A 14,765-nucleotide genomic window follows, 5' to 3' on the forward strand; every position below is an offset into this window, starting at 1 on the left:
ATATATATCAAACAAGGTAGGCGAAAGACAATAGCCTTGCCTACTGTACTAATGACTCTAATTATATATTTAGTTATTTTGTTCTTCCGTCTTTCAACATCTGAGGTGTGAAAAGTCATTTTACAAGATAAAAATTAAAATATATTTTCTGACTAAAGGAAGCACTACCTTTAGACGTGCAATCATTTTCATAAGCTTGCGATTGTAGCAATTGTGCATGCTGTGAAATACATTTACATAATAAGATTCGAAGCGGTGTTCGAAGTGGTCAATGGAAGAATTAAAATAATGAGGATAGATGTGACATAATCTGAACAGTGCGGAGTTTATTAGCAGACGACATTACAAACTTGCAGTGAACGAACGTCTAGCAGGCATCATTTCCTGCATCCACATCAGTTTCTACTCAGCACTTGTCACTGTGATGCTGAAGTTTAATTCGTCAACACTTGTGTATGGAAGGGTCTTAGTTTTAGATCCGAAATTAGCAACATTATAATCTCTCACGCCGACAACAAATGTCGAAGTGGTATGGTGTTACAGTACGATCTACACTCTAAGAAAAAAATGACTTACCACGAAGGAATTTTCGAAATTGCACAGATATCCGTATATCTGATGTACATGTACAGACAAACAAATGTTTACAATTTCAGAAAAAGTGGATGATTTGTTCAAGAGAAAGAGCCTCACAAATTGAACAAGGAAATAACGCGTCGGTCCACCTCTGTTCCTTATACAAGCGGTTATTCGGCTTGGCACTGGTTGATAAAGTTGTCGAATATCGTCATGAGGGATGTCGCGCCAAACTCTGTCCGAAAGGCGCGTTACATCGTCAGAATCCCGAGCTGGTCGGAGGGCCCTGTCCCTAACGTTCCATACGTTTTCAATTGCGGAGGGATCTGACGACCTTGCTAGCCAAAGTAGGGTTTTGCAAACACGAAGATAAGCGGCAGAAACTCTCGTCATGTGTTGGGGAGCATTATCTTGTTGGAATGCAAGCCGAACATGGTTTGCCATGAAGGGAAACGCAACAGAGAGCAGGATACCGTCGACGTACCATTGTGCTGTAAGGGTGCCACAGACGACAGCCAAAGGGGTCTGCTATGAAATATAATGGCACCCAAGACCGTCACTCCTGGTTGTTGGGTCGTATGGCGGGCAACAATCAGGTTCGTATCCCGCTGCTGTCCAGGGCGCCTCCAGATTCTGGGCCGAAGAGGTGTCTGGGAACGCCCCCTGACAGCCTTGGGATACCAGCCTGACTGTTGCCTGCCCAACAACGACCCAACAACCCGGAGTGATGCTTCGGGATGTAGCAGAGCCCCTTTGGTTGACGTCCCTGGCGCCGTTGCAGCACAGTAGTATGTCGACGATATTCTACGCCCCGTTTTGTTGTCTTTCATGACAAGCCCTTCCGGGCCTACATTTCAGCAAGATAATGTCAATCCTACTGTTTATCTCTGTGCTGCCAAACGCTACCCTGTCCAACAAAGTCACCATAGGTGCAACCATAATGGAGAGTCATGTGTTGGGAGGTGAGACAAATATGTGGCTCCTGAAAAGGGGTAGCAGCAAAAATAAAGAAATGGCAGCCCTCAGTCGCAAAAAATAAGTCTTTCGACCTAGGTTTCGGTACTGCTAAGAGCACCTTCATCAGAAGTAAAGCTCTCAAACTGGCCTATAACATAATTACAAAATTACAGGAAATTTTTTTTAAGTACTAACTAGTAGTACAAAAAAGAAACATTACTTATATGTCATGTATAAAATTAAATATCAGGCAATAAAGCTTTAGTCCAAAATTTATAAAACAGTACACAGAAGTCGAGCCACTATGAGCTGCTTACCCGTGTCGAGCTACTGTAGCATCAGACTGAGGCACACGCGTTAGCAATTGCAGGCAGGTGAACATTACACCAAGAGTGCCATCTAGTAGCCGCAAATACAAACGGGTTACTTAACATTCAAAATACAGACAGTTGAATGTTATGATGAGTATTATTTAGTACATGAAATAAAAGGAAATTGTTTTATCTGACAGCAGCAGACATGGTAACAACTTGTCTACATAAGAGCTTGTAAATACAGTTTAAAGGGTTATTGATGAAAAGAGAAAATTTAAAACTGCAGCAAACAAAGTGGGAGAAATGAATTACAAACGTTTGAAAAATGAAACTAACAGGAAGTGCAAAATTGCTAAGCAGCTATGGCTAGAGGGCAAATGTAAGGATTTAGAAGCATATTTCACTCAGGCTCAGTCTTAGGCTTATTATTGTATGAAAAAATAAAGACTGCTTATAACCACAGGCAACCCACGCAGCTACGTGTGGCAATGCAACTTTGCGCTGCAATACATAATCCAGCTGTGATTCACAGAGATGCGCAGGGGTGCAACACAGGTAGCGTCCCAGAGTGCCCTCAGACTACAGCACCAAGAATCGCTTCTCGCTTTTGGCAAGATCAGTGTGTAGTGTGTTTGTTTTGAGGAGGGGGTGGGGCACCAGAGTTCTTCATTTATGATAATATACAGTCAAATCACCAACAAGTTTTATACTTTCACAAACGCCAGATCCCTTACACACACTTCATTTTGATCCACCTTACGAGGTCCACGAGTCCACAGTATGAAAGGAATCGTACAATACATGTGGTATTATGAATTTTTTTTCTTAAAAAGAATGAGAAATTTAGTTATGGTGGTGGATAGCTTACCATAGCTATTGTTTGCTGTGGAGGTGTTGAAAGTATAGGTGGCCTTGAAAGTTTTAACAATTGTGACATCAGTACTTACATTAGTTTTAATGTTGGTGAAGTTTTTAATAAGGACACAGATACATCTTATTTTTTTTGTATGATACCTTTTGTATCGACGAATGTGGATGTTGTAAGGTGGGCCAAGGTGATTGACAACACTGAAATCAATACTGGGACCAATAAGAAAAATAAGGTGAAGGTAAAAGGCATTACTTCCCTTGCTGTCCTTGATGGTCCCTCTGTTTTTCTAGGTGGTTTATTGAAATTTTCCTTTATAAAGGACGATAAATTTAGTCATGTTACTGGATGGCTTTCCTTATAACAATGAGCCTGAGCCTGAACCTATAAATTATATCTACTAACGTAATTTCCTTTCAACTCATTCAGCTCAGTTCTTACTTTCTTGCAAATCAGTCATCTAAATGTAAACATAATGAAAAAGTAAATATGTAGGGAAATGACAATTTTTCCTCTGTAGTGTTCACCGTATACGACTCCCTCTAGCAGCATGGACGTTGTTCCCCGATAGCTTACCAATGCCTTTTTCTTATCAGCATTTTCCACATATTCCTCTCCTTAACGATTCACCACAAGATATCCTCATAATTAAGTTTCAGAATCCTTTTGCAACACCACCTCTCATACGCGTCGATTCCTTTCTCTTCCGTCTTTCCCGCAATCTACGATTCACTTCTGTAGAGCGCTCTGCTCCAGACGCACGTTCTCAGAAGTTTTATCCTCAAATTATGTGTTGTATTTGATACTATATTAGTTTCCAAAGCTTAAGAACGAATGTAACTTTCGCATTGTGTGACTGCTGGTACAATTCCTACATGGAATTTGATCTTACATAGAAAGAACTGCTACGTTATTGTACAAAAGGTAAGTGAAGGAAACACGCAGTGAGACGCACAAAAATGATACTTTTATTCAAAGTCAGGCTCTCGATGCAATTTAAGACGGGGGAACGGGAAGGTCAGTTCATTCGCTGAATATCGCCTTTTTCCAAGACTTTCTTCACCTGCACTGTTCGATGCGGTCGCAGATTGTCCCTAAGAAAATTGGCCTGATGCGAGTATGACTAGCGACTGAGGATTTCGTAGGAACTTATATATATATATAATCCATCCTGGGAATCGATAAACTCAACGATTTTTGCGTATAATCGACATCGAAGATACTGGTCCCGCAAATTCCTATAGCTTACCAACATCTGTACAGTTGTTCGTCACTCAGACTAGCCCGGACACATACTAAAAGAAGCGACCAGGGGACTTCAGTTTATATATGTAGACAGAGAGTTTATGTAGTAAAACAGTTTTTATTTACTTACTAAAACTTACATTTTATGCTTGCTTGCAGTTATATTCGTCTATTACGCTTTTGAAGGGTGATGAATACAATGTATGGTCTAGTGGCAGAATATATTTGGTATGAGATATGGTTACAGTTTCACGAATTTCAATGTTTTTACTTTACTTGCGGTGCGAAACCTTGCCTTTCGTCGAATTTCATGATTCTATGTCATCGGAAAGTACCCTATAGGTTTCGATGAGTGAGTTAGCTAGTATTAAATATGTGACATAAATACCCATGTCTTTTGATTGCATTTATGTAGAAGCTTACAATTTTCACGTCGCCAAAAGAACATAGACCATAGTATGTGGCAAAAATTTCAAATATTTACGTCAAACTGTTCCAGAGAATACGAGTCGTATCAGATAATCAAACAGATGCACAAAAAAGAGACAAAAATATTTCCGTGTGATATAGTTGAAAATTATCAGTTTTCGGATTTTGCCCTTTACTTGTACTGCGATATGTTTCTTCTTGCCAAATTTCATGCTTCTAAGAAACAGGAAGCACCCTGTAGGTTTTGATGAGTGAGTTTTCGAGTACCAAAATATGTAACATAAATGGCCATATATTTTGAGTGAAGTGGCTTAGAAGCTTTAAATTTTTGCACACGTAAGGGAAAATAGACTTCAGTACGTGACATACATTTGAAGTTGATAGGTCTACCCCGTCCTGAGAAAAAGGGTTCTTAACAGTCAGTCAGACAGACAGACAACAAAACAATCTACATCTACATCTACATCTACATCCATACTCCGCAAGCCACCTGACGGTGTGTGGCGGAGGGTACCTTCAGTACCTCTATCGGTTCTCCCTTCTATTCCAGTCTCGTATTGTTCGTGGAAAGAAGGATTGTCGGTATGCCTCTGTGTGGGCTCTAATCTCTCTGATTTTATCCTCATGGTCTCTTCGCGAGATATACGTAGGAGGGAGCAATATACTGCTTGACTCTTCGGTGAAGGTATGTTCTCGAAACTTTGACAAAAGCCCGTACCGAGCTACTGAGCGTCTCTCCTGCAGAGTCATCCACTGGAGTTTATCTATCATCTCCGTAACGCTTTCGCGATTACTAAATGATCCTGTAACGAAGCGCGCTGCTCTCCGTTGGATCTTCTCTATGTCTTGTATCAACCCTATCTGGTACGGATCCCACACTGCTGAGCAGTATTCAAGCAGTGGGCGAACAAGCGTACTGTAACCTACTTCCTTTGTTTTCGGATTGCATTTCCTTAGGATTCTTCCAATGAATCTCAGTCTGGCATCTGCTTTACCGACGATCAACATTATATGATCATTCCATTTTAAATCACTCCTAATGCGTACTCCCAGATAATTTATGGTATTAACTGATTCCAGTTGCTGACCTGCTATTTTGTAGCTAAATGATAGAGGATCTATCTTTCTGTGCATCCGCAGCACATTACACTTGTCTACATTGAGATTCAGTTGCCATTCCCTGCACCATGCGTCAATTCGCTGCAGATCCTCCTGCATTTCAGTACAATTTTCCATTGTTACAACCTCTCGATACACCACAGCATCATCTGCAAAAAGCCTCAGTGAACTTCCGATGTCATCCACCAGGTCATTTATGTATATTGTGAACAGCAACGGTCCTATGACACTCCCCTGCGGCACACCTGAAATTACTCTTACTTCGGAAGACTTCTCTCCATTGAGAATAACATGCTGCGTCCTGCTATCTAGGAACTCCTCAATCCAATCACACAATTGGTCTGATAGTCCATATGCTCTTACTTTGTTCAATAAACGACTGTGGGGAACTGTATCGAACGCCTTGCGGAAGTCAAGAAACACGGCATCTACCTGTGAACCCGTGTCTATGGCCCTCTGAGTCTCGTGGACGAATAGCGCGAGCTGGGTTTCACATGACCGTCTTTTTCGAAACCCATGCTGATTCCTACAGAGTAGATTTCTAGTCTCCAGAAAAGTCATTATACTCGAACACAATACGTGTTCCAAAATTCTACAACTGATCGACGTTAGAGATATAGGTCTATAGTTCTGCACATCTGTTCGACGTCCCTTCTTGAAAACGGGGATGACCTGTGCCCTTTTCCAATCCTTTGGAACGCTACGCTCTTCTAGAGACCTACGGTACACCGCTGCAAGAAGGGGGGCAAGTTCCTTCGCGTACTCTGTGTAAAATTGAACTGGTATCCCATCAGGTCCAGAGGCCTTTCCTCTTTTGAGCGATTTTAATTGTTTCTCTATCCCTCTGTCGTCTATTTCGATATCTACCATTTTGTCATCTGTGCGACAATCTAGAGAAGGAACTACAGTGCAATCTTCCTCTGTGAAACAACTTTGGAAAAAGACATTTAGTATCTCGGCCTTTAGTCTGTCATCCTCTGTTTCAGTACCATTTTGGTCACAGAGTGTCTGGACATTTTGTTTTGATCCACCTACCGCTTTGACATAAGACCAAAATTTCTTAGGATTTTCTGCCAAGTCAGTACATAGAACTTTACTTTCGAATCCTATAAGGGTTTGCAGATTGAGACACGGAACGCTAGAAATAAAGTCAGAGCCAAATACAGCCCTGAAGAGACGCACACTGGAAAGGAATACAGTGTCATACTGACCTTGACTGGGAGTCAAATATTTGGAGGTCAGTATGCCGATGCAACATTATATCTCCCGACACCGTAACGCCTGGATCACCAAAACGACCGTGTTCGGAAATACTCCCGTACGCATGAAATATTCACGCCTCTTCCCATATGACGGTACGTGTTGCACCTGGAATATTGTCGAACATTATCGTCAAGGTGGTCAGGTGTTTCAGTGTCGGGAGGTATAATGTTGCATCGGCATACTGACCACCAAATCTGTGAAACTGTATATTGTCCGGTAAGCGTGATTGTGACCCTGTACTCCTTTCTTATGTGCGTCTTTACAAGGGTGCATACGGCCCCGACTTCACTGTAGTTATTACCTTTGAATAAAAGCGTTCATTTCTGTTCGTTTAATTCTTTATTTCTTTCATTCACGTCCTGTACTGTACTGTAGCAGTTGTTTATATGTAACATCCAAGTTTTATCGAGGTATGTTACTTGGCAGTGACACGTCTTGCGAAAGTTGTTTTCTTCCTTAAGTTTTGCACAATAGAGTAATAGACTTATTTTGGCCTGCAATGTCGTCTTTGCCTGTGCTAGATGCCTTGCTATATCATCACTGCTTCGTCCTTCATAGGCTACTTTCCTTCAAAGGTAGCAAAAGTCTTTCACTTGGTCTACTTCATGGTGCAAAATTGTCATTTAAAGTTTATCACTAAACTGTTTTTTTTTCTACTCCTCAGTAGTTTCCTATATCTTTAGTTTGCACTCAAACCATATTATGCGCTTATTAAATAATTCCATTCAACCGTTCCTGTAATTGTTTCTCTTTTTCGGTATGGATTGCAATGTCATCAGCGAATCTTGCCATTAATATCCTTTCTCCTAGAATTTTGATGACACTTAAACGTTCCTTTTGTTTTCGTCGTTGCTTCTTGGATGGTTTAACAGTAGCGGAGAGAATCTGCAACCCTGCTTTTGCGCCGTTGTTAATCCATGTACTACTGTCTTGGTCATTCACTCATATTGTTTTTATTACATATTCTACATATTGTATATCATCCGTCTTTCCCAACAGCTTTACCTACTTTTCTGCTAATTTCAAATACCTTGCGCCGTTTTACGTTGTCGAACGCTATTATTTGATCGATGAACGTGTGCCCATAAACCTACGAGTGCGAAAGAGCTGCCAACCGTATTGTGAACTATTTAAGATGTGTGTTGTTTTGCAGGAACAGCCATGTCCCCGTTGACTCTCTACAACAGCAACCTGAGCATCCCCTGCCGCTTAGTTCGTCTCGTGGCCGGTGCTGTTGGAGTCGATCTGAAAATTGTTAATGTCAATCCAAGGGTTGATCTGAGGACGCCTGAATGGTTGAAGGTAACAACTTTGTGTCCAGCTACAACATGGCTATAAATTAGCTCAACTAGACAACTTGCAAAATCTTAACGGAATTTATATTATCTGGAATAATTCTCTATTTCACCATGCAGATAATGAATTAAAGTATGTAGAATGACATATCCCTGCAATTTTTTTACGCTTTTACTAAGAAAGTCATATTCTTTAAGAATTAGATTATGCTGTAATGATCGTACTTAATTTGCATTAAATATATGTAAATGCGTTGTTGGCAGAATTAGCATTAGTTAAAGGCGTACTGACTTTACTTTCAATATCTTAAGCCGGGTACGTTTTATGGTATCGTTAATTAAAAGTGATCTTTAAAGTTTTACTCGAGGTTGTTAACTGAAACTGCACTTGTTACAGAGAAATCCACAACACACAATTCCGGTACTGGAAGATAACGGCTTGTGGCTTACTGAAAGGTATGTGCTAAGTCTTACCTATTTCAGAGAAAGATATGTTATGGCATGTATGGCATGTGATTTTTCTCTTTGAAAGAGAAATAAACAAGATGCAACTACTAAACTCGATCTTATAAGCTTACATGCTTACAAACATATGTTAAATTCAAGAAAATATGTTCGTGTGGTAATATGTTCGTACTGGTAATCTTTACCTGAATATGTGTTGAGGGGTCAGCGCTATAGACGTGTTTTAAGTAAAGTTCCATGATGGTTCGAAACCTTTTTGCTTGTTTAAAAAACCGTTTAGCTACGTTCAGATTTTCTTCTGTCCGTTTTGAGCTTAGACTGAATATTAGGTTGAGATTCATTGGGAGAGTCCTTAGAAAATGTAGTCCATCAACAAAGGAGGTGGCTTACAAAACACTCGTTCGACCTATACTTGAGTATTGCGCATCAGTGTGGTATCCGTACCAGATCGGGTTGACGGAGGAGATAGAGAAGATCCAAAGAAGAGCGGCGCGTTTCGTCACAGGGTTATTTGGTAACCGTGATAGCGTTACAGAGATGTTTAACAAACTCAAGTGGCAGACTCTGCAAGAGAGGCGCTCTGCATCGCGGTGTAGCTTGCACGCCAGGTTTCGAGAGGGTGCGTTTCTGGATGAGGTATCGAATATATTGCTTCCGCCTACTTATACCTCCCGAGGAGATCACGAATGTAAAATTAGAGAGATTAGAGCGCGCACGGAGGCTTTCCGGCAGTCGTTCTTCCCGCGAACCATACGCGACTGGAACAGGAAAGGGAGGTAATGACAGTGGCACGTAAAGTGCCCTCCGCCACACACCGTTGGGTGGCTTGCGGAGTATAAATGTAGATGTAGATGTAGAAGCAAGTACCAAAAGTAATGATAACTCACGGAGAGCAGTAAGACGGTCTTGGCTCGTGACCGCTTGTTAGTGTGTTCTAGTGACATAATCAGAGTGTCTCACGTGAAGCGAGAGATAAGACTCGTCTTATCGTAGCTATTTCAGAAAGGAGAGATTCTTATTTGAACAACTGCTACCGAACTACAAAACGAACGTCAGAGTGGTACTAATTTCGTTCATAATTTTTATAATGCTGATGAACGGGTTCCTTCTGATTACTTTTGCAGGTCCTCCGAAGTTCCATGTCTCAAAACTTTCGCTGATGTTAATGTCTTCCACTTCTTTTCTGTCATATTGTCTCAGCTTTGGAGTCGCTTAACAAGTTTTTAAGGCGAGTACGTGTTTTGTTACTACCACGTGTTTCGGTTAGTAGCCATCAGGTCAGTATAAAAACTGTATACTAGTTGCATGTCATATGAAATGATATTTGAAATCACGTCGTATTTGATATGACCTGCCGCGCGGGAGTGACCCCGCGGTTTGAGGCGCCATGTCACGGATTGCGCGGCCCCTCCCGCCGCAGGTTCGAGTCCTACGTCGGGCATGGGAGTGTGTGTTGTTCTTAGCATAAGTTAGTTTAACTAGTGTGTAAGTCTAGGGACCTATGACCTCAGCAGTTTGGTCCCTTAGCAATTCACACACTTATTATTTTTTTTTTTGTATTCACACACTGTTTCAGAATGAGAGCTAATTTCACACATAATTTCAAACGTTTTAGGAACTTTCTCTCTCTCTCTCTGTGTCTGTCTCTCTCTCTCTCTCTTTCTCTCTCTCTCTCTCTCTCTCTCTTATACACACACACACACACACACACACACACACACACACACACACACGCACACTTATTGCTTACTACTTTAGCCCGACTCATTTTCCTGGAAGAAACTGAATTTCTTGCGTTGGGTAGGAGGTGAATTTCTACGAAGTGCTCTAGCTCTACATTCTTGGACGTTTAATTCGCTGGAGAAGAGGCAGTGCAGCAGAGACATCACAAGGTTTCCGCACCCTTCCTCTTAGATATCTGGGAGAAATTAAGGCTTTACCCGTGCTATTACGAGAGAAAACCTGGTATGCAATATGCTGATCGTATGCAGCTGGTCTGAACATTATATCTGGAACGTTTGATTTGTTGATGTTATTATATTACGAAATGGTTAACATGGGATACGGCCGAAGTGTTTTGATTAAATACAACCTTCTAGTAATTAGCAGAAACAATAAAAGCTTACAGAGAGACGTGCTGATAGACATTCGTCCATCAAATGTTTTAGGTGATTTTCTTTCTTTTCCTCGTCAGCCATTGAGCAAACCGGATGCAGGTAGACACCATTCCTCGAATAGCTCACTTCGTGTTATTATTATTATAATGAATACACTAATATATCAGGACGGGTGGCACAGATTGATGTAAATTGTTATTTTGAAAAGAAATAATAACACTAACGTAAAGAAACTATTCTCCGCTTCCGCGCACTCATGTCTTAGACGTTGTAACCGTGATCATTAGTTAAGCACTCGGTCCTCTTTTATTTTGTGTAATATTTTTAAAGCACGTTATGTAGCACCGTATACTCATAATGAAGCAGACTACGGCACCTGTTAAGGAAGCACTTTACTCAGAAAATTTGTTGGCATTTAGACTCTGTTCAAGAGGATCTGCAGTTAGGTTTTACAGCAAGTCCTCTACACGGAACGTAAATAGAAGTACTGCTGTTCAAGTCGAAATATTTAATTTTTTATATAATCGTATAATTATATATTTATTATATTTTTCGTAGCTCACGGTACGGTAGACAGTTCACAGAACCGGTTGCTGCTTGCCTGTCTAATAGCTTCCAGGGGAATCTGATTTTTTCAGGATTTCATATAATGATGGACCGAATTTAAAATTCTGTCGTAATCTACGCATTGAGAGGTACGATCGTATGTTAAAGGTTTAGCACAGACAGACAACTATGTATCACAGTTAGAAACTCTTTTTTATCTCTTGAGGCAGCGAAACTCACTGCGCACAAATTACCTAGACTAATTCGTCTAGTATTTGAGAATGAGAGCGCTTAACATCTTCCAATAAACTTTGTAGGTAATTCCGAACCTTTACCACACTTTTCTCCCTCTCATTCTCCACAAAATAATGAAAGGAAAAGGAAGTTTATCTCTTACTATGTTTCCGCTGTTCATGCAGTAAAACTTCATCATCAGGCATGACGTAAAATTTATTACTTCTCTACTAATAACTCTATTCGAAACACATTTTCCAGACATTATCCACATATTCCACAGAAAGGGCCTGCAACATTATATCGTTGTACGACATATACTTAAAATGATATGATGTCGCAAACATTGATGAGAAAACAATCTTTGATTAAAACGAAGCACAAATTACCCAGACTACGCTCTTCCAGCGTTTGACAATAAGAGCACTCAGCGATTTCCAAAAATCTTTATGTTTGTATAATATCAAATCTTTCCTGAACCTTTACCCGCTTATATGCTTACCGTCAAATACTGAGCTGGTTCATACATGGAACATCGACTCTTGAGATCAGCTCCCGTTGTCAGAAATGTCCGTGTTAGGTACTCCTTACGTGTCGGTCCTCGCCACGCCTACAGCTTCGACCAGTCCGCCGTACGGTCTCTCGGATCGACACGTCCCGCCATCCCACCGCCCTTAGGACGATACAGTCGCTCCATCGGACCAAACGGCCGCCACCCTGACTCCCGCGACGGACGCCATGGAGACGAGTACCTCTCCACAACACCTGTTCGACTCCTTCGTTGTACCGACCGAAGCCTTCGAACCAAGTCGACACTCCTCCTAGCCGTCGTCTGATAAGGAAGAATGCGAACGTAAACAAAGCTCGCCGCGTCGGCGCAAACATCGCCACTCGCTCACGGGTCCTCTTTCCCAAGACAATGGAGACGCAGCCTAAGCAGCGGAAGGCCCTGCGCAGATGTCACCGGACGCCACTAGCGACGAACAACAAGTTTTTTTTGCCTGATGGTCAACCAGTGGATAGTGCACGATATATCGTAACGACTGGTGCGGAGGTTCCGACCCCTGTCTTTCTGCCGACCCCTCATCTTCTCTCACCAGAATGACGCTCACATGGACACACTGGATAGACCCTCGGCACAGGGGCGAGGGACGAAATGCCTCCTCCACAGGACTGTCTACTGCCCACCCTCCCTCCTCGCCCGACGAGGTTGACCTTAGATGTTATCGGAATCGACGCACGGCGCCAGCGGGACGGGCCTAGAGGTGTACAAATTCCCCTTGCAGCCTGCTTGCCCCTAGCTCCTCTGCAACCATTCATGCAGGTCAGCCTGCCGCGACGTAAACACAAGAGTTCGCGTGTACTGAGGCATAGTGGGTAATGCGGCCGGCACGGGCTCCCGCAAGCCCGGGCTACCTGGGTTCCCGCAGGCCTGCCAAGCTTCACGGGACCCGCTCAGCTTGCTGCGCCTGACAACAGGTTGCGCTGTGGACTCTCATGACGCAAACGTAGACGCCGCGAAAAATGGCTCAGAGTCGCCATTGTATTCCCAGCAATATAGTTTTTAGACGAACTGGATGCGAAACAAGTGCTTCGATTTTGTTAAAATGCATTTTGGCAATTTAGAATGATTTTGCCAACTTCGAATGAATTCACAGAACCAGTAAAATACATCCTGGAAAAGTAGTTAAATATTTGTATAACTGGTGTCATATTTGGCTGAAACATACTAAAGTTAAAGAATCTAGACTTCCAAAATCTTAATTTGGTCCTCATTGCAGCACCGTGGTTATCAGGGGCGTAGATAATTTATTCTTCTGGGTAGGAGACCAATCTTCTATTTGGAGGATGGAGGTTCACTTCTTTAGTACAAATATCCATCCGTTTCAGTGTTGAAAACTGCAACACAGACTGCATTGCGTTCCACTAAAACAAAAAACACTATCAAGTGTGCCAAATTTCATCAAGATTGGAATAAAAATCTACAATTTGTCGAATTCCGTTTGGTGAAGTAACCTCTGCCATGCACCCTACGAAATTTTATGGTTTCAAGGTATAGTGTGCAAAATTTCATCAAGATTGTATACAATACAAACACACGGGGAACAATGAAAACGCACGTTCAGTTTTTCTCAAATTTTCCAATTTTTAGGTCGATTTTCCAAAAATTTTATTTCATAAAAACCTTGTCCTGAGAATTACGAGCACAGCAAAAAAAAAATTAGCCGTATTGGTCTAGCCGTTCTCGAGTTTTACGATTATCGTCACATTTGGCAATTCATTTTTATTTATATGAATAATAAGCCCGAAATATATGCGTAAAGGAAGAATGTACAAATAAAGCCCAATATTTTTTGACCTGAAATTAATACATATATTGGGGTTTGTCTTTTGGTGCTCAGGTAAAATAAAAACTTTTAACCAACGTTCGTAATAGGACAATGACGCGCGCAGTGTAAACGGCTGCGTAGCGCAGCTCAGCAGTAATATGGGCAGGCAAGCAAGTTTCCCGCACCCTGCCCGGGCTGGGTTCTGCTTGGCTTGGCTGGGAGTGAAGCAGCCTGCCCGTTCTGTTGACAACGCGCGGCGGCCTGCCCGCCTGGCCACCGGGCAAGCATGGGCGGGTTAAAGGCGGAACATGGACACCACTGGACGGGCCCTCCCTACACGCGTCCAGCACCGACGTGCCGGTGCGCCACACTGGACGTCAGCACGGTCGGCACTCCACCAAAGTTGCAGTTCCTCCGTGATATGTTTTGGGCCAATGATCGACGTCGCCCATCTTCAGCAAGTTTGTGTTGCCACGCTACCAGCAGTTTACGGATATGACACGTTCACGTCTGTAGCCAACCACCCGGGGTGCGGAGTGGCCTTTTACATACACGGAGGGATCCCGGTCAAGGATACGACACTCCCCCCGTCCGGACAGGACAATCCTTGGCGTGCACGTCATCGATATCTGGTTTCACGAGTCGGCGGCAGCGGTCCACGTTCTTCGCAGATGATGTGGCCCATCCCATTTCCAGATGCTTTTATCGCTTCGTTGTGGGCGGCGATTTTGACTGCATCCTCACCTGAAGGACGATTCTCTTGATTAGTCGCCATGGCCTATGCTGTGTACCCTAGTCGAACACTTTCGTTCGTTGACATTTGGGTGACGACCCACTCCGATACGCCGGTTACGAGGGATGGAACTTAAATTGTGGCAACTGTTTATTCACAGCCGATACAGAAGGGTTACATGTTTGCACCTGTTACTGTCCTTCAAAGTAGTCACCAGCGTCGCGTAGAACCCGTTGCCAGCGATGTGGAAGGCGTAGTATACCGTCAGCAGAGC

General features: G+C 42.5%; 1 protein-coding gene across 1 annotated transcript in view; it reads left to right on the forward strand.

Annotated features, from left to right (window-relative positions):
• Positions 1 to 14,765, forward strand: part of LOC126143591 (glutathione S-transferase 1-1-like) — a 45,373-nt gene that overhangs the window by 9,122 nt on the left and 21,486 nt on the right. Inside the window, exons 2-3 of the mRNA XM_049915438.1 lie at positions 7,925 to 8,073; positions 8,464 to 8,522. Of these exons, the coding sequence (XP_049771395.1) occupies positions 7,933 to 8,073; positions 8,464 to 8,522 (200 nt within the window). The 5' untranslated portion in view covers positions 7,925 to 7,932. The remainder of the gene's footprint in view (positions 1 to 7,924; positions 8,074 to 8,463; positions 8,523 to 14,765) is intronic.

The sequence above is a fragment of the Schistocerca cancellata genome, chromosome 2, assembly GCF_023864275.1.
Source record: "Schistocerca cancellata isolate TAMUIC-IGC-003103 chromosome 2, iqSchCanc2.1, whole genome shotgun sequence".
Lineage (NCBI taxonomy): Eukaryota > Metazoa > Arthropoda > Insecta > Orthoptera > Acrididae > Schistocerca > Schistocerca cancellata.